The sequence below is a fragment of the Astyanax mexicanus genome, chromosome 1 (assembly GCF_023375975.1).
Source record: "Astyanax mexicanus isolate ESR-SI-001 chromosome 1, AstMex3_surface, whole genome shotgun sequence".
Classification (NCBI taxonomy): Eukaryota; Metazoa; Chordata; class Actinopteri; order Characiformes; family Acestrorhamphidae; genus Astyanax; species Astyanax mexicanus.
Genome location: NC_064408.1, coordinates 97089596 through 97113960, shown reverse-complemented (window position 1 = coordinate 97113960; position 24365 = coordinate 97089596). Strand labels below are relative to the sequence as shown.

The 24365-nt window shown below is 38.1% G+C and overlaps 1 protein-coding gene and 1 long non-coding RNA gene across 2 annotated transcripts; both read right to left on the bottom strand.

The window, feature by feature from the left end:
- Positions 1–3929: 3929 nt before the first annotated feature.
- Positions 3930–6178, bottom strand: bhlhe22 (basic helix-loop-helix family, member e22). Its single transcript, XM_007249054.4, has one exon. The coding sequence runs from the start codon at positions 5685–5687 to the stop codon at positions 4830–4832; it is 858 nt and encodes a 285-aa protein (XP_007249116.2). The 5' UTR covers positions 5688–6178; the 3' UTR covers positions 3930–4829.
- Positions 6179–19776: 13598 nt separating this feature from the next.
- Positions 19777–22799, bottom strand: LOC111195365 (uncharacterized). Its single transcript, XR_002651594.2, has 2 exons — positions 22519–22799; positions 19777–20388 (listed from the first exon to the last, which is right to left on the bottom strand). It is a non-coding gene; the product is annotated as an uncharacterized LOC111195365 (long non-coding RNA).
- Between the last annotated feature and the right edge of the window lie 1566 nt (positions 22800–24365).

Sequence of the window (24365 nt, the reverse complement as noted above, 5' to 3'; positions counted from 1 at the left end):
ATGTGTAAACAGCAAGTGGTTTATTCTTCATGTTTTATTTTTTGTTTTTTAATATAAATTCTGTGTTTTTATACTGTATTTTCTCTGTTTTTTATGTTCTTAAGCTGTTTCTGCTGCCGCTTTGTGGTCGAACTCTTAACATTCATTTTATTCCTGGTTTCTATCTGTGCATAATGTAGCTGTTTCCAAGAAACATGGTTCTGCCATGGCGAAGGCTGGTGAATTACAACATGTGACAGTGCGAGGCACAGCTCAGACACCGAATATTTCTTCTGTGCCTTGCTGTTAGATTGGAGAGCCAAAGAATGATTCAGTTCCCACGGTTTTCGGTCTGGTCCTGATATGGGGGTGGACAGAGCAGTATGTATATTTCCCAATATACTTGTTTATCATTCTTAGCCTACAGCACATCTGTATTATGAATAGGCATCCTGCTGGCTCTTGATATGGTAAATTGGATATTTTATGGTTTATGGAAAGGCACCTTTTTTATCTTTCACTTATATTCATGACCTCTGAAGCTACATGTAGATGTGTTTAAGATAGGTTAAGCTTTATTGGGTTCATGAATAAAAAAAAAGCTGCTGTAGGTTCTGTCTCATGGTTGGGGTGGTGCGCCCTGAGGTTGTAGCTTTATTTGAGAAACTCCCTCTCCATATCAGTAGACCCTGTAGAGAAATGCAGAGGCTGAGAATAATAAAGATCAGGCAGCGACGGTGCTGAGGCTGTCCGTTCATTTTGGCATTCTTTGTTTTTCATGTTCTGATGAGAATAGTACATAAAAGGTTCCTAAATTGTTTATGATTTTTGATAAATTGCACAGAGACGTTTTATATTATGCAAGTGAAGCAGAAGGCTGTTTAAACTTTTAAAGGTTTTGTTCACTTTGTTCACATCTCATTTACAGCAATAATCCCTAGAAGAAACAACAATTTACAAGTTCTTTGGGAAATAATAAAATAGGTGTTTTTTTCTGTGCCATCAAGAGAGTGAATCTTTTTTTGCAGCAATAAAGTAAATGGTAAAGCTTTTCTTAACATAGAACTTCTTGCAGTTTTATATTTATGGTTTATAAAAAACATTAGGTACCTTTCAGACCACTGACAGGTATCTTATGAAGATTTATTTCTTCTAAAAAATCATTTTGGCATCTTTATTTGATTTTAAAAAGGTTAATTATTCAACTGTTCTGTGAGGAACTATCAATTACATTTATAAAGAGTTCTTTAAAGAAGTCAATGGTTGTTCACAAGAAGACAAACATGTTTTTATGTTTTTTTTCCAAAGAACCCATTTTGCCACACAAGTTTCAATTTCGAAAATTTCTTTTGATTGCCTCCTTGATTTCTCTTATTAAAGTATGCTCTGCTCTCAGCTCAGCCTTTATCGATTCCCAGGAGAATGAAGCCCTTTGCTATGGGCTAATCGCCATGTTAAATAATGCATTTCTTCACCATGTATAATTAATACTCTCAAGATCTTGTATCGTCCCACACTGATAGTCCTTGTTAAGGTATGCCAGATTGTTGGAATGAACTGAGTGGCAGTGAGGAGGTGACCGTGGGAGAAAAAAAAGGAAAAAATAGGAAACCCTGAAAGTAGTTGACTCCAAACAGTAATTGCTGACAGTATTTATCCAGCAGAGCCCAGTGATGGCTGATTACTGTTGGCCCTGATTAACGACTCGAGTGCTGGGCTTCGCATCTGCACTGTGCTCAGGATTACAGAGGACAGACTAATATCACTGTTGTCTAAATGGCTAATAACACAGTGGACACATTAGAGAAAGTGGAGCACTGCCCTGTTAAGCGGCTACAGAATCCCATCCTGGCTTATGGCTGTGTTGTGACAGAAGCATCTATAATTAAAGGATGATGTCTTTTTGAGAGCAGGGGGATGATTTTTGACTGTTTTGTTTTTTGGTTTAGGTGGATCTCTCTCAATACATAATTGCAGTTACATATATTATAATGCACTTTTTTCCCTCATAATTTTAAGCAAGTATTGATGGGACAGTAATTAGGAAAATGTATTTAAAAAAAGAAAATGTTCAAGCTCAATTTTTAAAAAAATTCTAATGGTGCATGAAAAAATAAATTGGTTAAAAAAATAAGGTACACCGTCATTGATGCCTAATTTATTTCAGATTCTGAGCATAAAACAATAGAATTACTTTTTGTAAATAATGAATGTACTTTTAACAAGTATATATATTTACCACTAGTTAAACATGTAGCTGTCCCTGGTACTGAAATGAACCCTTCCCTTCTCAAAATAAAATGAGAAATATTAACAACACTGTAGCTGAAATCTGATCCTCTGCTCAATTCTGTACCGAAAAACGTCAGAACACAAGCAAATGCGCAGCGCTGCCAGTGGGTCATCATCTGTTTATTTGTGGTGGCCCACCAATGTAAAAAGGTGCGTGCGGTCAGAAGCTGCCCTTAATGTGTGAAATCAAGTCATGGGCTTGCAATCATCTAATTCCCCAACTCCCTAAAGCATGATGCTTCTCTCCACCTTCTGTTCAGATAAGTCGTTTTCAGAATATGCGACTTCTGAACACCGTTATCAGCTGTGTAAATCAGATCAAGAGAAAAAAAAGACCTCAATAAAATCATAAGCTTTTTTTTAATTTAGCGAAGAATAGCTTTAAACTGGAGCTGAAAAAAAGATATCCTGTTTCAAACTGCAGCTCGATTTAAGGTGTTTAGTTTGTAAAACGACACATTAAATAAATAATGAGGTTTCGAGGGGGGTTCGAAGAGTCTTTCACATTTAGTTGCGTTACATTTGTAAAGTTTGTTACACTGAGACAATAATAATAATAATAATAATAATAATAATAATAATAATAATAATAATAATAATAATAATAATAATAATCTGTATAAATAAATACCGTACCATTAAATGTATTTATTTAGAAACGTCTTCTGATTAGATCTTCTACATTTATTTTTGCAGAAAAAATTTACACCTCATAGAAAACATACACCAAAAATAAAAAAAAAAATAAATGTTTGAGAATTTCCTTACATAAACACTTATTCATACACGTTTACATTAATTTATACTGACATTTTATAACTCTAATAAACCCGATCTACAAAATGAATATGCATACATGTGTTTCTTTTTTAGGAGGGGCCTTTCTTTTCGCTTTATTATTATTTGTTTTACTTTAAGTTTTGCTTTGCCTTTAAGGCATTTGATCTAAATGCAGATATTCTGGTGATGGACAGCAAAGACAGAACAATGCAAAGGTGATTAAAGAGCCCCGATTACAGCCATGAACAGCCTCGTAATTATCTTCCTTAATCACATCCGCAAGGTTTAATTGCCTTAACGACGTGTTTCATTAAGGCAGCACTGCAGTCCACAGGTTTCAAACACTGTTGTTTTCAAATGAACACGTTACACACTGTCACGGACATTGTCTTCAGCATCGCAATCAGGGTCGCCTCTAAACTCACTGTCACATCACTGCCCACAACGACCGGCCTCCCTCCATCTCTGAAAGCAGCGTCGTGTAGGTGACTAGACATGCTTCAGCAATTACAGTATAATTACAATATAATTATAGTATAATTACTTTACAATCTCGTAGTTCTCGTCAGTAGAGTATAACTGTTTTATTAAAATGTAATCCATATATTATAAATTAACAGGATGTTTGCGTCAGTCAGTTTTAGGACACAAACACGAACTGTTTTAATCTTAGAACAGAGTACGTTTTATAACTTTAAACTGCATTAATAATAATCCGTTAGATTAACTGAATTGCAGTAGACTAATTTTCTCTCTCTTTTTAAAGATTTTGTTGAGAAAGCTCGGCATGGTCAACATCACATAACACCCACATAAATGCCTTTGATATCAGCATCAGCATATTCAAAGCATATTCACAGCAGAAGACCAGGCGGAGGTATTTTTAAGCTTGATCAAAATATTTTAATAAAGCTTTTTCCAGTACATCAACAATATACAAACGTCCCTCTGCACTCATACCGACACAAATGTATCTACAGTGCTCACTGTATTGACCTGACAACGAGCCTGAAAGAAAGCAGACACTTCATCCACAGCCTGCTGCAGGACAAGAAAACATCATATCAAATCAGAACAAAATTAAATAAGGCCAAATTTACAGCTGTGCAGAATGAAACGTCACATGCATACCAAATGAACTCCATTCACAGACCTCAAAAGACTCCAAAGCAAAGTGAATGTTTTCCACTTTTTACTCTCAGTGCGTGGTGTTACCATTCAATGGAAAATGTCATTTGAAAATAAATAGTTTCTTTTTTTTTTGCCACGTCCACTTTTAAGTTTGCAGAACATGAATTCAGATGGTCATGGAAAAATCTCCCCCCAATGAAAGTGTGGCAAAGGTAAACGAGGGTTGTGTGTTGCCAGGTCAATGGCCTTCAGTCTCTGTAGGGTCCATAAATAATCGCCATCGTCCATTCCTTAGCACTCATAGACTTAATTTGAATTTGGTCTCAAACTCACTCACTCGCTCGCTCACTCACTCTCACTCACTCAGCACTTACAGGCTACTTTATATACACAATCAAGTATCTGAACCGAGAGAGAAATAGGAGAAAAAAAACCTGCTAGGAATTGAAGTCATCTGAAATAGAAAGATTGTTTTCTGTTTTTAGCACGCTTCCATTGACTTCCATTCCAAGTTTAGGAAATTGCAGCCTACTGCTCAGGTCTCAGGTCTCAGGTCTGAGAGTGAGGATGTGCAGCCACACAGTCTGCAAACTCGAGTCCGGTGCCGGCAACTCCATCTCTGTCTGTGTGAGTGTGAACTACTACTTTTAAGGCTTGTCCGTGCACTGTTTGCACAGGCTGGACGTGTTGAAGAGGGCACACTTGTCGGGGCAGGACGAGGCGGCAGCGGCAGCGGCTGCTGCGGCGGCGGCGGCTCCAGAGGGGAAGGTGTATGGTGGAGCCTGGTCGTAACCCAGGCTCGGCCCGAGTGCGGCCGCAGCGGCTGCAGCCGCGGCTGCGGCTGACGGCAGCGGCCCGGCCGGCATGGGGTGGCCCTGGTTGAGGTACGCCACGAGTCTCCGCATCTCCTCGAGCGCCTGCGCTTGCATGAGGATGTAGTTCTTGGCGAGCAGCAGCGTGGCGATTTTGGAGAGCTTGCGCACGGACGGGCTGTGCGCGTACGGGATGACCGCGCGCAGCTCGTCCAGCGCATCGTTCAGGTCGTGCATGCGCCGCCGCTCGCGCGCGTTTATGTTCAGCCGCAGCATCTTCTGCTCGCGGTTCTTCTTGCCCGTTTCGGGCGCTTTGCCCTGGACACCGGAGGACGCGGCCAACCCCGAAGAGGCGCACGAGGGGGCGCGGGGCATAAGGTCGCAGCGGCCGTCGCTGTCGTCGTCCGGGCTCTGCTCGCCCCCGCTGCTCTCGGCCGCCGGCGTCCGGCTCGCGCTCGCGTCTCCGTACCGCGCGCACAGCGAGCCAGTGGGTAAGCCCAACGCTCCGATGCCTCCCGCTCCTCTCCCGCCGCCACCGCCGCCTCCTCCAGCCGGGTCGGGCTCTCCCGTTTCGTAGCAGCCGGACGACAGGGGCTCGACTCCCGGTGCCACGCGGTAGGGGTCCATCTTCCTGCTGGACACTGCGCTTAGGGTCTTTGGGAACAGCTCTGCGGAGCTCATCCTCCTCTCCATGGGGGCTCCAGACAACTCTGTGTGTTTTTTTCTTTTTGTTTGTTTTTTTGTTTTCAGGGGATAAGAAAGAAAAAAGAGGAAAAAAAGGAAGGAAAGGGGGAAAGGAACCGAGGAACCGAGACTCGAGCCTCGCGCTGCTACTTCAAGTCTCGCTCATGCAAAGTGCGCGTCTGTCGTCGCTGGAAGAGTGAAGAGCTGGAGGCGCAGCTCCTCCTAAAGCGCTCCCATCACCTCCTCCATCAGCAGCGGCACATGAGACGACGAGGAGGAGAAAGGACAAGAAGGAGGAGGAGGAGGAGGAAGGAGGGGGTCTTTTACATCATGATCCTCATGCTCGTCCTCAAATCGCCCTATTGGGATCGAGCTCTCCACCCAATCCAATCGCGTTATAACACTTAATTCTCCAACTTAACGTGTCTTACTTTGCTCACTGCTCTTCTTGGAGATCCACCTTCTAACCCCCATCTGCGCCGCCTGCTCTGAGCTGGGTTTCCCAAAGCAGTTTAGTTTAAAGATGAGTCTAAGATGGACGAGACAAGCATCAGTTTGAGCACCTTCTCCACCAGTTAAGACAATGTAATCTCTAATTATGCAAAGATCTTACCGGCACTTCTAGTAACCTTGGATCAAGAAGAAGCGCAGATAAAGGAGTTTGGTAACATATTTCGGAAAGCTTTTTTAAACTATTTAGGTTGTTTTTGGCCAAATATATTACATTGTGTATGATCAGAAAAGAAATGAGGCACTTTGTTGTTGTTTAATGTTCTTCTTTTGTCTGTTATCCTCATTTTCTTTAATTTCGGTATTTATTTATTAATACATATTATATATATATATATATATATATATATATATATATATATATATATATATATATATATATATATATATTTGTAAGTTATTTTATGGAGGTTCTTTGTTTGCTTTTAGTGTCTCAAAATTTAGGATTTTTGCGAAAAGTTCTCTTTATCATAATATGCTACTCAGCAAAAAAAATGTATATGAAGAGAGTTCTTCACAGAGTTTTTAAATATTTGAATGTTTTGTAAGAAAATTGATTGAATTTTCCTCGTTAAAGCTGTTATATTATATATGTTATATGATGATGATACAGACCTTAAATATATATCTTTTTTAATCATGTGTTTTTAGGTTGTACTTGAAAAAACAATCGTTAATGTCTAAAATCTACCACATTCTAGCAGTTTTTTTTCTTTAATTTTCTTACCTTTTTTATTATGCATGACATATTAGGCTATTTTAAGCAAAAATTTTGTGAATGTAGCTACTTCTGCTATAATAAATTTTGGTCAAGCTTTTCTGAAAGTAAAACGTTCCTGACATTCTTCTAAATAAGAAAAGAGGGAATCTGATGCAGAATTTGTTCAGTTTCGGTAATAATAGACCTGAGGCGACCCCCAGCGGCCACATTTCATCTGTACATCCAGACTCGATTAGCACGTGGTGCAGCTTCCCTTTCGCAGAACCCACTCTAACACTCTAGCTCAGATATTAATGTGGCTAAATTGAACAGTTTAAGATATATTTTAGTACCTTATAACCTCATTGAGAATCATAATGAATACTTTATTATATATGTTATATATGCTGTTTATATATTTTTCTCAGGCCTAGACTTTTTAGCATGTTAGTTAACCCTTTTGCAAAATCAGTTCCACCCATGGGGTTCACATATGTAGCTTTGTATGTGACACAACAATAAGATTAATTTCTACTGATTTGTCAGATCCATCCATCCATCCTGATTAATTATCTCACAACATATAGTGCATCCTGAAAGCACAAGGATATTTTCAGTCCACCTTAAAGGGTGTAAAAAATACAGAATGTTACAGAACTGTATGAGTGATCATGCTAAAAGGACTTACTCTTGACAGATCATTGAAAGTAGCAATAAAACACTTGGGAAATTATTAAAGCACGTCAATAAATGCATTTTTCAAATATGGCTAAAATTCTATTAAATTTAAATACAAAGCGGTGCTGTATATACAGTATAAAGCCAACAGCAATAATGTTACAAGGCAGTGCAATAACTAACAAAACTGTGCAATGTACACCCACATACACACTCACACATCCTTAATTATTTATTTATTTATTTATTTATACTTCCCTCCAGTTCTCAGGTCTTTGAAATTAATAAAAATTAATAAAAATCTTTAGAGTAAACAGGTACCTTGACACCCATAGAAATTTAAAGGGGTTAAATCAGGAGAATGTTGTGATCACTCCATTGGAACTCTAAACTGCAGATAAAGATAGTCTCTGGAAAATCCCACCATTCTAGTGCCCCACATACCACACCACACTATGATTTAGGTGAAACAACTGTGCTAGATGGGTCAGTCCAGTGAGAATTTGTGTCTAACCTGTATAGACATTCTGTTTGTTAACATTTCAATAAAAAGTAAAGCTTTATTACTAAAAAGCTCCTGAACACAAGTAAAACTAGGGTTTAATTTTAGTTGCAGTGTCACCCATTCTCCATATTTGATCTGATGGTCTTGGGCATCCTCAGACAGGTGTTGCATTGAAATGAAGACTGTCTTAACAATGGTGGCATTCAGGATGGCCTACCAGGTTTCCCCCTTTAGCCATGGTTTGTGTTTAAACTTGGATGGCTTGGATGGATTTTCTAACCTGATTTATTTTATGTTGGTGTGTTTTCTTACTGCACTAATCTTCCAAAACACTGGCACCATCTACTAACGATTCCTTTAATTCCTGTAAGTGCAATTTAATGGATAGCGTAAAGGATTTCTACGCGCCCAGGACCCTTTCACCATTTCATTGGTTGTTCTTTTCTTGGGTTATTTTTGGTAGGTTGTAACCACTGCATATCAAGGACACCCCACAAAACCTTCTTGATGTTTGGAGATGTTCGGATCTATAGCCATCAGAATTTCATTCTTGTCAAACTGGCTCAAATCCATATCAATTTTAGGAACTGACAGTTTAATTGCTGCATAATATACCCTTCCCTGGGTTAAAACCTGGTTACGATAATAAATGTTTTTTTGTGCTCATTGCTTGGTGATCATTTTTAAAGGTTGGTGGCTGAACAGTGTATATCCCTTACTAAATTGAAACTAGACAAGATGCTTTTGGATTCTCTCAAGCTTCTGTGTGGATTCTGGTAGAATATTTAAGCACTCTTCCAGTCAATCTTGGTAGGTTTACATTAAACATGTCAGATTATTTGGCAGATATCTGACTTTTAATCACAGTCAACATACATGATTTGTGGTCAGGACTTTAGAAGGGCCATTTTAAAATCATTATGTTAGTCTGCCTAATCCATGACACATCCACAAGTTTTGTCTAAGCTTATGCTGAAGAATTATTAGATACTGACCCTTCATTATTATTATTATTATTATTATTATTATTATTATTATTATTATTATTATTATTATTATTATTATTATTATTATTATTATTATTTAAATATTGTAATGTACAAGTCTCACTGAAACTGAAACAATCCCAGTGCATGTCTTATAAATATAAATCTGCATATAAATCTGCTTTCATCCCACTAAAATGCATTCAGCTACTTGCAGTTTTTCATTCAACTGTGCCAATCTAAGTAGTGCTGTCAAACAAACTCATTTTATATGCGGGCACAGAGACTCTACCAGCCTGTTATGATCTTTATCATGACATTAGGAGGCCTTGGCAAGTTAAAAATGTTAGTACCCCTCAAATAATTATCTTACTTCCGGAAAATACATGGAACTCATATTGACCAATGTTGATTCCAGAAAGAATCATATTTGGACTAGATATCTGTCAGTATGTAAAACTTTTTAAAGACTTTATGAGCTCTCACTTTATGTATTTAATACTAAATCTATTGGTTTTCTGGACAGTGATTAAACCTATTCCTATACTTCTGTAATTGTCCTTTCAATTTAAAATCTCCATTCAAAGTGTAGTGCAAGACTGGGAAGACAACAACCCTAAACACTGCTCAAAATCTACTAAGTCATTCATGCAGAGGAACAAGTACAATGTTCTGGAATGATCATCTCAGTGCCCAGACCTGAATATTATTAAAAAATCTATGCTGTGATTTAAAGCGGGCTAAAGAAGAATGTTCCAAAATACCTTTAACCAAAAGCCAGACTCATTGGAAGCTATAGGAAGAGTTTGGAGGCTGTTATTTCTGCAAAAGGAGGATCTACTGAATATTAATGTAATTTTTCTGTTGGGTTGTTCAAATTTATGCATTTGCCTAATTTTGTTTAAAGAATTATTGCACACTTTGTGTAAATCCTATGAACCTTATTTCACTTCTCGAATATCACTGGTTTTGTCTGCTATATGATACATTTAACTGAAATTCCTGATTTGAACAACCAATTATTTATAAAATAAAATGATGAAAATGATCAGGGATGCACAAACTTTTTCATACATTTTTTATATTTTACATCAAAATATTGTTACACTTGTACATTTATTGTTAACTCTGAAATCAAGGTTATTAAATATCACTTTTGTAGAACTAACTGTCTTTCCTGCCCAGGGAAGACTTTTTACTGGATCTTGAAGCATTGCTGTGAGGATTTGATTGAATTTAGTGACGACAGCATTAGTGAGGTTAGGATGTTGGATGATCACCACCCCACCTCATCTTCACCCCATCCCATAGGTAGCAAGAATGCCATCATTTCAGAATACTGTGAGCTTTATACCCCTCTAGCTCATGCCTGATATTAGACATGGTGTCAAATAGATTCATGTTTATCTGCCTGGCCTATAATCATAGTATACTCATTGTTAATACTATAAATGGTATATATTTTAATGCACATGACATACCTGTTCTATAAATAGCTCATAATAATGATATTATAGTACTATAATCATGCTGTACTGCTGTGAGCAGTATTTTCTGGTGTTGTGTGGTATTTTTAGTGCTGGTGTTTTGCGCAGGCAGTGGGCAGTGCAGTAGATTGTCCTGCAGCTCAGCTCCTGAGGAGATGCTCTTTATCTTGTGACAGCGCAGGAGCACCTTCATGCCCAATCAAACAGCACTAATGAGACAAGATGAGCCAGGACGGTCAAACAGCAGCACCAGTGCCTCTCCTCCGCCTGGACACAGTAGCTACTGAGACAGGGCTGGATATGGAAGCATGTTATGAGGATCATTTTTCTGCATTTTGTTAATTCTGTTGTTTTATTTTCTTAATTTAGTTACTGTGCCTTTAAGACTGATATATGCAAAGACCAATTTCCTGATTGGCTGCCTTGTATAGTGTAAATGTTCAATAAGAGAATTAGAGAGATCTAGTTAATGAACAGAAAGAGAAAGGGAGAGAGAGACCATCTAGAAGAAACTGGCATATATTTATGATTATTTTCAAAATAAAGGACACAGATGTAGAACCTCTGTCATCTGTCTTTAATTCAAAATGGAATTAAACTAAAATGTGCACTGAAATGTTTCCTCACAATTGGAAGAACTGACTTGAAGAAAATTGGAACCACTTTAAAATAAGGCTGTTTTCTAAAGGATTGTAAATAGTTATAAAAGAGTTTATTAATGGTTATTATTTAGGTTGTCAATATTAAAAAAAAAAAACATTAAAAAGCAGTTACAGCACATAAGGGCAACAGTGGTCTGTCATGTTAATGCTGACTGATAGAAAAGACAACATAAGATAAGCTTCCATTGACATGAATGTTTACACGTATACGTGAATATAGAATGTGGAAAGATGATCAGCAGGGAATAAACTGTAAAAGAAATGATAAATCATGGTGAATTCTTTTTTTAAAACTTTTTTCCTGGTGATCCTGCCCTTCCACAAAATAACAGTTTTTGTATCTGCCAAATAACAGAGAAATCCTGTATACTTTAAAGGAGACATATTATACTTCTTTTTACACAAGATAGAATAAATCCACAGGCTATACAAACCATGTGCATGAAGTTCTTTGCACAAAATCACTCTCATATAAAGAGATCTCACCAGTTCTATTCTTGCCAGTTTCCTTTTAAAATGAGCCGTTTAAGGGCTCTGACACTTTTATGTAAACAACTGTTGCTGGCTGCTTCCCATTACCACACCTTAGTGTTAGATTGTGATAAATAGCAAAACACTAACAAGCTAGTTCAAGCTTAACTGCTTAACTAGAAACACAAAACTCAGCATTATTACTATAAGTACTTATATCTTTTTCATCTGCTGACTTTCTACAGATAGTTGGTACAGATCGCTCCCTCAAACGTCTGCTGGCAGATCCTGCTGTGTACTGTCCGAGGGTAAGAGGTGGTGCCATGGTGGTTTTATGCACAGGTGCTTCTTATTTAGAATAATAAGTGCAGTGGAGGTGGGTTTTTAGAGGCATACTAACAGGTCTTTGAGGGCCAGAATTTTTGCTGATTTGCATCAGTAACACACAAATAATTAATAAAAAATAAAAAAAATCATATATTGTGATTTCCGGAGTTTATCTCTCACACTGGACACGCACCTAAGTTGAAAATTTCAGACTCTCCATGATTTCTAAGTGGGAGAATTGGCAAAATCACAGGGTGTTCAAATACTTATTTCCCTTACTGTATACAATAAAGTTACAGCATTAAAATTTATTACCACATTTTTTCCCTAGAAAATAGCATCTAATAAACCAGTGACTGTGATTGTGAAAAAGAAAAGTGTGAAGAATAATCAAATTTGACAAACAATCTTTACAATGAAAAACATCGCTCGAAGAACCATTTGTAACACCTATATTTTTAAGATTTAAGGTTTTTTCACATATTAATCTATTTAATAAATAGCCTATACATTCAAATTTGGAACCACTTTAAAATAAGGCTGTTTTCTAAAGGATTGTAAATAGTTATAAAAGAGTTTATTAATGGTTATTATTTAGGTTGTCAATATTAAAAAAAAAAAACATTAAAAAGCAGGTCTTTGAGGGCCAGAATTTTTGCTGATTTGCATCAGTAACACACAAATAATTAATAATAAAAAAAAATCATATATTGTGATTTCCGGAGTTTATCTCTCACACTGGACACGCACCTAAGTTGAAAATTTCAGACTCTCCATGATTTCTAAGTGGGAGAATTGGCAAAATCACAGGGTGTTCAAATACTTATTTCCCTTACTGTATACAATAAAGTTACAGCATTAAAATTTATTACCACATTTTTTCCCTAGAAAATAGCATCTAATAAACCAGTGACTGTGATTGTGTGCGCGTGCGTGTATTTATTCTTACACCAAACCTGCATTAATTCACTGACTCTTTTTATTTCAGCAGGCGATATGCTGCAGTAACCCAGGTCAGTCACGAGATGGTAGTCTAGGCAAAGTTAAGGAAGTCCGGAAAGTGTGCTCTAATGTTCGTATCTGGAAGTGGCGTTCTGGGTTGTTTATATATTGGACACAACAGAACTCCCTTTTTTCTGAGAGTCTTTTGAGTTGTTAGTTTGAGAGCAGGTAGGTGCTAAACTTTCATGTCCTCACTTTACAGCCTGTTATATATATTGATATATTATAATGTTTTCCTTTACAATCGAAAACATTCAAAACTGCTAGACGTTGACAACACAGTCCTCTACAGCACTGTACTGTATCAGTTCACATAAGAACCACAAAAATAGTGCTGCTGCTTTCTTGATAACATGCACACTTCCGGTTAAATGTTTTAGAACACTCCTAGTTTTCGGTTGTTCAGTAGCAGCGCTGTTTGGCCTGTTTTTTTTTGTCTTATCAATGACTTATTACTACATTATAACTGCACTTCTCCTGTCAGACCTCTATTTCTCTTTACTGCTGAAACTGAGACTTAGTCCAGTGTTAAGCTGAGCTGAAGTCGTTGTGGGTCAGCCAGACTTATCTCTTCCTGTACCAGTTTTCTACAGGTTACAAGAGTCTTTTGAATGTGTAGGAAACGAGTACTCGCTACTTCATCTGTAATTTTTCTTTAATATTTACAGAATTATCTTTGTTTCTGTGTCTTTTTCTAGTTATTATGATGAAAGTATGAATGTGGTGTATGTAAGTGCGTACATTTTTTTTAAAAATCAATTTCCATGCTCAGTCTATTTACATTGTTACTTACCAGCTGTAAGCTGTTATCCAAATATCTTTTATAGTAAAATTACCTTTTTTGGCACTGAAAATTTACTGCAAAATGTTGTACACTAGATTTTGTAACATTTCTAGTTACTGACTGGACCTGATGAGCTTAAATGCAAAAATAAAGGGAAAGAATGTGGGTGTTCTAAAGCTTTTGTAAAAAAAAAAAAAAAAAAAACATAATGAAATACGTAAAATTGTTTGGTGCTGAACAGTTGTTTTACAAAGTGGTAATTTGATTAATCAGTAATAATGACTGTCCATCAGTTTTAGGCTACACAATGTCTAAATGTTCGTGGACACTCCTGATAATGCATGCATTCATCTATTTTAATTGCACAAACATAGCTAATTCCTGTAGAGAAGTATTTCCAAAAGTATTTCCATCCAGTGTTGTGAACTGTGGAGCATTGGAACTGTGTACTTTGGAATGATGTAGCTCCACCAAATCATTTTGAGAGTAGTGAGTTGGGGCTGGTGATCATCCAACATCCTTCCCTCACTAATACTTACTGACTGCTATCAAATCCTCAGAGCAATAATGCAAACTCTAGTAGAAAGAAATCCCTGTACAAATAGTTTTGCCCATACAATGTATACATTTATTTCCCTTTTAATTTTATCATTCGTCATATTTATTTATCCATCCATCCATCCATCCATCCATTAGAGGATATCTATACAGTATATCCATCTGTTTGTATATCGATCAATATATGCATCCATTTTGCATTCATCATCCATCCATATATTAATGCAACCATAAATGCTTCTTTAAGTGATGCCATAAAAGAACCACTTTTAGTTTTGGAACCACATTTGTAAAAGAAAAGTGTGAAGAGTAATCAAATTTGACAAACAATCTTTACAATGAAAAACATCGCTCGAAGAACCATTTATACACCTATATTTTTAAGATTTAAGTTTTTTTTCACATATTAATCTATTTAATAAATAGCCTATACATTAAAAATTTTATACATCCACTATTAATACACCCACTTATTCAATCATTCATCCATATTTTTATGCATCCATTCAATTTTCATACACTGATCCATCCACACAATATTTTTATACATCTTGTATACACTTCTTGTTCTTTTATGCACCAAACACATTCATTTATTGATTCATTTATACATCCACATTTTAATTCATCCACTCATCCATCTATTATCTAACCATCCATCCATCCAAATGTGTATTTATCCATTTCAGTTCATCAATTTTGCTGTTTTAATCCATCATTCTATCCATGCATCCATCCAACCATCAATTTTTCATTTATTAGATCTGTCCATTTTCCATTCATTAATCTTTTCCCCCTTTACTTTTACCCATATTCATCCCACCATTTATGCATTGATATAATCACATGCCCATCCGTTTGTTCATATATGCAAGCAAACATTAATACACATGTCCTTCTGTCTGTCAAACCACCTATCCCTTGTTTCTAGATGAACTTCATTCATCTTTCCGTATTTCCATCACATATTTGTTCATCCATTTGTCAATCTGTCCATCTTCTGTCCATCTGACATCCACTCCCCATTTGTCTATCTATCAATCATTCATCCACCCTTTCATTAATCTATGTCTATATCCATCTTTCAGTCATCTTTCTGTTAATGCATTCATGTATCCATACATACTGTATGTCCATCCGTATCCTGTTTACGTTACTATTACATTTCAGTTTCACTATAATTTATGAACAGAATTATTAATATTAATATAAACCTGACTGACATGCCTATGGGGTTAGTGGGGTTAGTTGTAAGTCAAGGTCAGTGAGTGTGTGTGTGTGTGTGTGTGTGTGTCTGTGAGGATGCAGTGTAAGCAGCAGTGTTTCTGCAGCTCCTGGTTGGGAGCAGGATTGCTGCACTCCTGCTGCTCCGCTCGTCTTCACAGCTCCGCCGTGTGAGAGTGCTGAAGTTTGCCATGCATAATGCATGCTAATTCAATTACTTCTCCTGCTCTCTTTGTGCCTTTAACAAACATCAGTTGCTTAGCAACACAATCGAATCAAGAGATGATTTTTTTTTTTACAGGCGAGTAGCAATTTCATCATTTCAAAGTGGTCACTTCATACCAATTAGTCTGTGCTCTTCATATGAGAGTAGCCAGTGTGTGTGTGTGTATATGTGTGTGTATGTGTGTGTGTGTGCACTGCTCTGTCCTGCCCCATGGCATGATTGGAATAATGATGCAACCTCCTCGCTGAGGCATGCACACTGTGAGCTGTGCTTATTGCTCTTATAGTTTGCAAGCATGTGCCATATAATGACTCTGTACCCAGAGAGCTCTGCCGAAGTCGAGGTGTGTGTGTATGTTCATGTGTGTGTGAAACAGTTCTGGACTGAAGTAATGGAGTTGATTGGGAAACTTTTCTCGATTCACTTCAGAGTGGATAAGGTTGTGTGGCCTGTGGCTGGTTTAATATAGAGAAATTGCAGAGTTGTGTGCAGTGCTGTTATGAACACTGCATGTTCTTGTGTAGAGTTTTGAAAGGTTATAAAGTGTGTAGTTATTTTTTTCTGATATGGTAATTGTAATAACACCTGCTTTTATTTTGTATGTGTTTGTCGCAAATTGCAGGTCTTGTTTCACTAGAGCAGTCTACTACTGGTGCTCACACTGATGATAAACATACTATGTACTGCTTTCTCACTGATTTCTTTGTTTGGTTTATTATAGAGAAATTGCAGTCTTGCCCACAGTGCTGTTGTGAACACTGCATGTTCTTTATGCTGGAGACCTCACTTATGCATCATAGCAGCATCCTGAAATGTTTTGAAGTTATGGCGTACCTGTCAGAATCTCACGTCCACATGAGTACACCAGAAAGAATTATTTATTATTGATTTTCAAAATCAGAAGCAGAATCCTACACCACAAACACAAAAAGTAATACACATACAACAACAAATACACTATATGTGCAAATGTTTGTAAATCACCCTTTTAATGACTGCATTCTGCTTCCTTAAGTTGTACCCTATTGCTAATATATTCAGAAGCTCTAATACAACTTGTCTAGCATGAACCTAGAGCGGTATAGAGCTCCCCAGTATTGAACTGTGTAGCAGTGGAACTGTGTTCTGTAAGGATGGTGTTCCATCCAGTACAAACATATATACAGCTGAGACATTTACCAAGCATGGTAACCTCTTTTTTAATACCTATAATATCTGAAAATAAAAAAATATCTTATATAGAGATCCAGTTAATTTTTAATTTCAATATCTTCATTTTGTGAATGCTCAGACATTAGCACTAACACTGGTGTGTGTTCTACACTACTATTCAGTTCATATGTATTTTTATATTGATGAAATTAAGTGAACAAATCCCCCATGGATACTAAGCTTAGCACAAATAGGTCATTTTTAATTTTTGCACATTTTAAAGCATAATATCAATTTCCTATATTTTTGTTATTTTGTTAGTAAGGAACAGTTGCAATTTTCCCAGTTCAAGCTGTTCTGTGTTGAACCATGTGTAACAATCCAAAGGCAGATAAAAAGTATAATTTTCTGTACAAGCGATTAAAACTGTGAAAATTGTTTTTGTAGTTTTAATACATTAAAACTTTTGAATTGGCCTCAGATGTGGTGTAAATGTTTACCATGTTTATTGTTACTACTGGGTTAAACTGACCCAAATATTGTGCATAAAATAAACAAAAGTTATCACACAGAACATGAAAACATTAAATTGTTATTTTTTGAATTTTAATTTTATTTCTTTTCATTTACACTAATTAAGCCCAACAAATATTAAGGTCACGGTTTCATTCACTGAAAATAATTTAAAATATTTCTTTATGTATTTGTAAACTTTAAAAACAGGTCAATTTAACCAAACTGTGCTGTGTATGAAGTGTGTATAGGGGATTTAAAAATAAAATTAAAAATAAATTTTGGCATTATATTGAAACTTTTTTTCTATAACTAATATCTAATTATTTGCTCGTCTACATTCTTTATTTATGTATTAATTTTTTTTTGCAGATCAGCCTGAATGAGAAGAAAATCAATACCGTGGTTTATGAGCAGGTTTTGTGGTTATCTTCGCGGTGGCGTTTTAAGGACCGCCGAAAGGGGGCGCTGTTTGTCGGTTTCAGATTTTACAATATTTGTAAGGTATTAAGCGCAACGTCTATTTTCAGTTTTTCACTTTAGACGAGGCCGTGCTGACATTGCCGCCCTCATATCCGTTCGTTTAAAGACCAGTGATTTTACACCGATGCATGATATTATACTGAAGTTCACTATTAGGGAAAGGTGAAAAAACACACTTACAGCTGAAGTGTGATAGTATGTGGATTTTAAACAAAAGTTTAAATCCAGACATTGGATACCTGGATACGTGTGTTACGTGTATTTGTAAACCAAGCGGTTATATGGGGAAACCTAACGGTATTCAACACGCACGCACGCACACACACACACACACACACACAAATATAAAAAATGAGAGTGTAAACTCACCAGGGTTAAATTAACACCAGCATTGTACACTGGAGAGCACTATAAGCGCGCAATGAACGCTAAAGAACAGTTTAACACTAAAGGTGCTAATTTAACTCGGCTGATTTAACACTGCCTAGTTTGTGATTTAATATAACGCACACACGCACGCATAGGCGTGGTAGTGGGGGGAAAAGTGGACCTGACTACCCAGGGCCCGAGTAGGAAGAGGGGCCCATGAAAATCCATGTTCCTTGTGTGTTGGCACGGATAGGGGCCCACTGACATTAAGAATGTACAGGGCCCAGAATTTGCTGCTACACCCCTGCACGCACGCGCGTAGTGTATTTAGGAATTTGCATGTTAAATCTCTTTCGCTGCCTCAATTAATGTCCTACTTATGAAAAATTGTGTGTGAAAAAAACTCAGTGCTTTTTTTATGATCCCATGTTAATCTGCTGCCTCGTATAGTATTTCTGTAGTCCTGTCTTAAAAGTGATCTATAATATTTGCGTAGCAGCGTACATTATAGCGTTAAGCGTACTATAACATTATTATGGAAAACTTGCCAAATGTTTTGTAGTGTTATTTTCTTCTTTATTTATTCTTTTTAATGTATGTATTGTTTTGCTGATATAGTAATTGTAGTAGCCTCTTTTAATCGTGTGTTCGTCGAGATTTGCAATTTTTGGTTCAATAGTGCAGTCTATTAATTGCGCTAACACTAGTAATAACAAATACTAATACTAGGATTTCTGTTTCTGGGTGCAAACTGCATCAGCGATGATGACGTGGAAAACATTTTAGGACGACACAGAATTCGGTTATTTAATAGTTATTAAAAAAAAAAAATATATATATATATATATATATATATATATATATATATATATATATATATTTAATCATTTTAATCATTTAGCTTGTTTAATAGACTAGTTATTTTGTAATTGATGTAAAAATATACATAACCGCAATGTTGTTGACCAGAAGATGGTAGATGTTAATATTACTACCGACTGTGTTGGCGAACGTATTAGTAGACGAAAAGCAAAGAAATACATACACAATATAGAAAATTAAGGCTTTATACGCTCTACAAATCTAAAGGGTTTTTGATACAGATTATAAGCATGATCTTCATTTTGAACATTGACGAAGATAAAACGTAAGGTCTACAATAGCTTACGTGCGCTCATGAACCGTCTATTTTTTCACCTAATCTTTACTTAAAATTACAATTATCCATGTAAATAATGCATTAGTAAGTTTTAAACGGCTTTAAAGTCTAAAGGTTGCATAATTATCGACGATTGGAGGCCTTTTGAGCCCGCGAGAAGAATTCAGCACCATGTGAAGCGGACAGCTCCTCAATGTCTGCACGGGAACCGAACATTCGCACCAAACAAGGGATGAAGTGGGTTTAATCTCAGCAACTAGAAACGCACACTATACCCAAAAAGATACAGACCAGACGTAATGCACTTGTCATGCTTTATTTTATTGAGGGGCAAAATAAAAAAAGTAAATAATGAAATAAAATGCAATGGCATGTGAGCAAAAAGGCGTAGGATTTCGAACAGGAGCTCTTGGCATTCACCGCGTGCCTTAATTGTAAGACATTAAATCAAGGTCCGCTGTGAACACGGAGAGCCGAAGTCTTAACTCAAGAGCTAACTCAGAGCTCAAACACTTCAACACACACATACATACATACATACATACACGCACATATACATATACTTATACTCACTTACGTTTTTTTTTTTTCACAAACCCCCTGCAACACTCTTCAGTCCTTCCAAAATCTTCATTTTCTCCCACTTTTGGGGCAAATTTGACTTTACGTTCCAGTGCGAGACTCTTGAAAGGCCTTCTCGAATTAATATCCTGTGCATTCCCAATTTGCGTTATTAAAAAAGTGATGCAAAAAGACAGGAAAAAGGCTGATTACGTTTTTTTTAAAGACATTGCACGATGACCGTCAAACCGCTTCAACCAAAAGAATCGTCTTCTGCTATTTGAAAAGTCCTGCAATATGAACACGAAGGGCGTCGAAGTGGCTTCGTGTTGCATGTAGGCCGCCGCATACACCTGCGAGAGGAAAACACACACAAACACACGCAAAAATGCGACGTTAGTTTTACAACCGCAGCCCGGATGTTCTGTTGCATTGTGACGTTGCAATGTTTACGAAAATGACAATGCGTTTCGTCTTGCGAGAAAAAAACTCCATCAAACGCCGGTGCTGCAGTAGTTTGAGGACTCGAGCAATAAAGGGAAAAAATACTGCAGTAAAGTCGTCCTTCATGTCCCGCGTGCAGCAGAGTCTAACCAAAAAACCCTACTGGTACTACTGTCTGTGCTGTTAAATGCTACTGACCCCCCCTCGGTCCAGTCTCTTTTTTGCCCCCCTCCCCCCTTTCACCCTCCTGCTCATCCTCACTGACTTACTCCGGGATTAAATCCCCTCTCCAGCCAAACACAAACAGAGGGGCATCTGCCGCCGAGAGAAGAGGAGGGCGGTGACGTCACGGGGCAGATGTTGGCCGTCCCACACCGTCTTCATCGCGCCCTTGAACAACTGAAAGGGCAGTGGACTTCTTTATGTGTTTATTTAGCTTGTATTTTTATACTACATGATTGTGCTGCTTACAGTCACCATCCTCCATCAGCCAGCTGTTTCTGCAGCGTTTGACACGTTTTAAATACTTAGGGTTTGCAAAATTGTGCAGCTTTGACCTCATTAGGTCTCTTTATGCAATAGGCATTATGCAAATGGGTCTTTGAGGCTGCAGTAGTGTGCTCATACACGCCTGCTGGGCTTTAAAGAAATGATGGGAATGGAGAGGCGCGCAGTGTTATGTTTTTAATTCGATTTTTTTTTTTGTTATTGCGGAGGCCTACACATTGCTGTCTTATCTTTTTATGCAGACTGCATTTAAGCTTTCACACATGAACACACGCACGGAGGCATAGTAGGCTAGTACACTACGTCTTACCTTCCTTACATGCCTCAAATCTTATATAAAGCCTCGAAATTCAAGCTAACCTAATCAATATGCTCAAAAATCTAATCCACTTTAAGAACCAATTTAAAATAAATGGTATCTCTACACAAATGTGTAAAAAAGCAATTGCAGCACACACACCTGCCCCAAAGGTCCCAAATCTGCATGCTATCACATTTGTGTCCTACATAAGGGCATGTTTGAGAGCCACAACCTATAGCAAGCCAGTAGCGTTTGGTTCTTTAGACTGTAACGGCCGTTTGGAGCTCAATAAAAGGCCTAGCCTGCTCCCTGCTCCCTTATTACACAACCTATTAACCCTTTATAACACGATCTGTTGCTCTTTTATACTTCTAACGCCAATTTGTTTAGTTGTATACTGTATTAGTGCGCCTGTAAAATGACAAAATCGTTATGAACCTCGTGCTGTGTGCAATCCAGTAACCTTGCACTAGCACTTTAACTCCATTACCGACTAGCCTCTCTCTCTCACCAAGCTACATCACATTATGTCGGTGACATTCATGGTCTTGCACTTCTCACATCTCGCTGCTGCCTGCACGTTCTAAATGTTTGTACACATGTTAAGTGATCAATTCAGAAATTATCCTTTCATTATTCATAGGAACTTACGTTGAGCTCAATAACGCGTCATATCGGTGTCCATGGTGTACACGGTGAACATGCACGTTAAACAAAGGATGAAACGCCATGTTCGAACCCAAAACATCGCACATCTCCACTAAATCGCGCGAGCCTCCTCATCACACCTTCGTGTTTAATGCAATCGCCTGGGCGCGCCGAGCATCAGTGTTATGGATCGTACGGGCTCCACATTGTGACCCACTTGCCACCGGCCACCGCGAATCTATTGTCTGCGAGAGCCAGCGGTAACAATCGAAGGCAATAGGTGACCCTTGAGCCATGTAATGTTGTTTTTAGTATCTTAACACCACCGCGTGCAGTTAGCAAGGTTTAATCTCGTGCATGAACCGCCCTCAGCTTTATTGTCAATTTCAGTCATTTTTCTGATCGCTGTGGATGGCTGCAAAACAACAATAGAGCGCGCGCAACGTGTGGCGAAGCGGCTCCGATACGCACCGAGACAAGCGAGTCGAGAATAAACAACAACAAACACAGCAGGAAAGACATTTTACAGAAAACACACAATTTGTGTGAGATAAAAAAAATAGGATTCACACGGGTTACTCACGCTCGTGGCTGGGCTCGCGAGGTGGTGCGCGTATCCGTTACAGCATCTCTCTTTCTTCCTCTCTGTGCGCATTTTCTCCCTGATTTTGTACTGCAGAAATGAAAAAAGCCCACAGCCCGGTTTGTATTCCCGCTCCTTGCGCCGTTTGAACGTTCAGGACGGAGCATCCGCGGAGCCACTTGTCCCGTGCTTGAGTGAAGCAGCGGATTGGAGCCTCTGCGAAGCAATGGCTGCGCTTTTTCCTTTTTTCCCTTTTTTTCCTCCCCCTCCACCACACACCCACCCACCCCAAAAGAGGGCAGGTCGTTCTGTGCATTATAATGAGTTAAATCTCCCTCCCCTCCCTCTCGCGCTCCGTCTCTCTCTTTCTCTCTCTGTATCCATCGGACAACATACACCTAAATGTATGCACACACCATACACAGTGTATATACATTTATTTATATAAATCTATTCATATATAATTTGGAACACTGGTGTGAGGATTTGAGGATTTGATTGCAATATGTTAGATGATCATCACCCTAACTCGTCTTAAAACTATTGAATGGAGCCTATATCATTCCAGAGAAAACAATTCAGCTCAATACTGGGGGATATCATACTCCTCTAGCCCACGCCTGGCGTTAACCATTATGGCAATAAGTTTATGTTTATCTTCTCCATAAAGTGGCAATTCTGCTCTTAGTCATGGTTTGTGGTTAAAAATTAAAGTAGTTGAATTAGTTCTGTTAAAGGGTGTCTACAAACATTTGGACAAATAGTGAATGTCTCCTGCTATTTGTACGCATTCTGTATATACTGAATATATCTATATACACATATACTGGGTGTATATATACAGACAGTTTCAAGTCCACTAAAGCAGATAGCAGTGCAATCACAGACTGATGCTGTATTTATCTTCATCACATCCCGGATTTGTTGCATCAGCGAGTATCTCAGATTACGTGTGGGTGTTAATGGAAAAAAGCCCTCTCTGAATCACGCGCTTGACTCGCGAGTTGTCCCGTTAAGCGCCGTTTTTGGGGCTTCATCCTGAGCGCGTCCGTTAAAGTCCAGCGCAGCAGCCTCGCTCCTCACTTCTCAGCAATGCAAATGACCGTTTATTTCGCAGCAGTGACACAAGAGCTTTGCGTATTTATGCATTTTATACACGTGCCATGTAAGAGGACGGCCACGCTCACGTGCCCAGTGGTCTTAAATTGATGCACTTTTACTGATGCACTTTTAGTGGTCTATTGTAAAACCGTATACATTGAGATGCACGCGCGTTGTTTGTTTCTTCTGCTGGTGCTGTAAATTATAAATGATATCATAAACCTTTGCGGTGGATTTAAGAGAATGTTTTGCGTAGTTGTCAGTGTTAGATGCTGTTTAGATGTTAGATACACTTGTTAAAGAGCACATAAGAGCCTGTTATAAAGCTCTAATGACTAATGTTAGGATGTGCTAATGGCTGCACCTGCTAACCCGCGCTTGTGTTGCAGAAATGCCAGAGGAGTCCAGGCCATGTTCAGTGTTCGCTGGGCTGATGTAGCATGTTTCTTTCTTTTGCTTCGGAGACACATAGCAGCAGCACAGACAGAAGCAGAAAGCTGATAGTCTGGCTTATGCAATTGTACTGACTGAACCTTCTATATATGGGATGAGTTCTTCATGCATGTGGTGGGGGCTTTTGTTCAGATGAGGGTGTTGCGGTCAATGCTGAGCTGGCGGGGATAGCAAGCAGATAGCAAGCTTTTCCTGGTCCAAGCCTAAAGTCGAAGGTGAGGTTGGTGGAGAAAAAAAGCGCAGTGATTTTTTTCATAGGCCTTTCTGAGCATGCAACAAAAGCCCTGTATCCC

Coding starts and splice junctions, on each gene's coding strand:
- bhlhe22 (XM_007249054.4), bottom strand. CDS start 5,687: ATGGAGAGGAGGATGAGCTCCGCAGAGCTGTTCCCAAAGACCCTAAGC.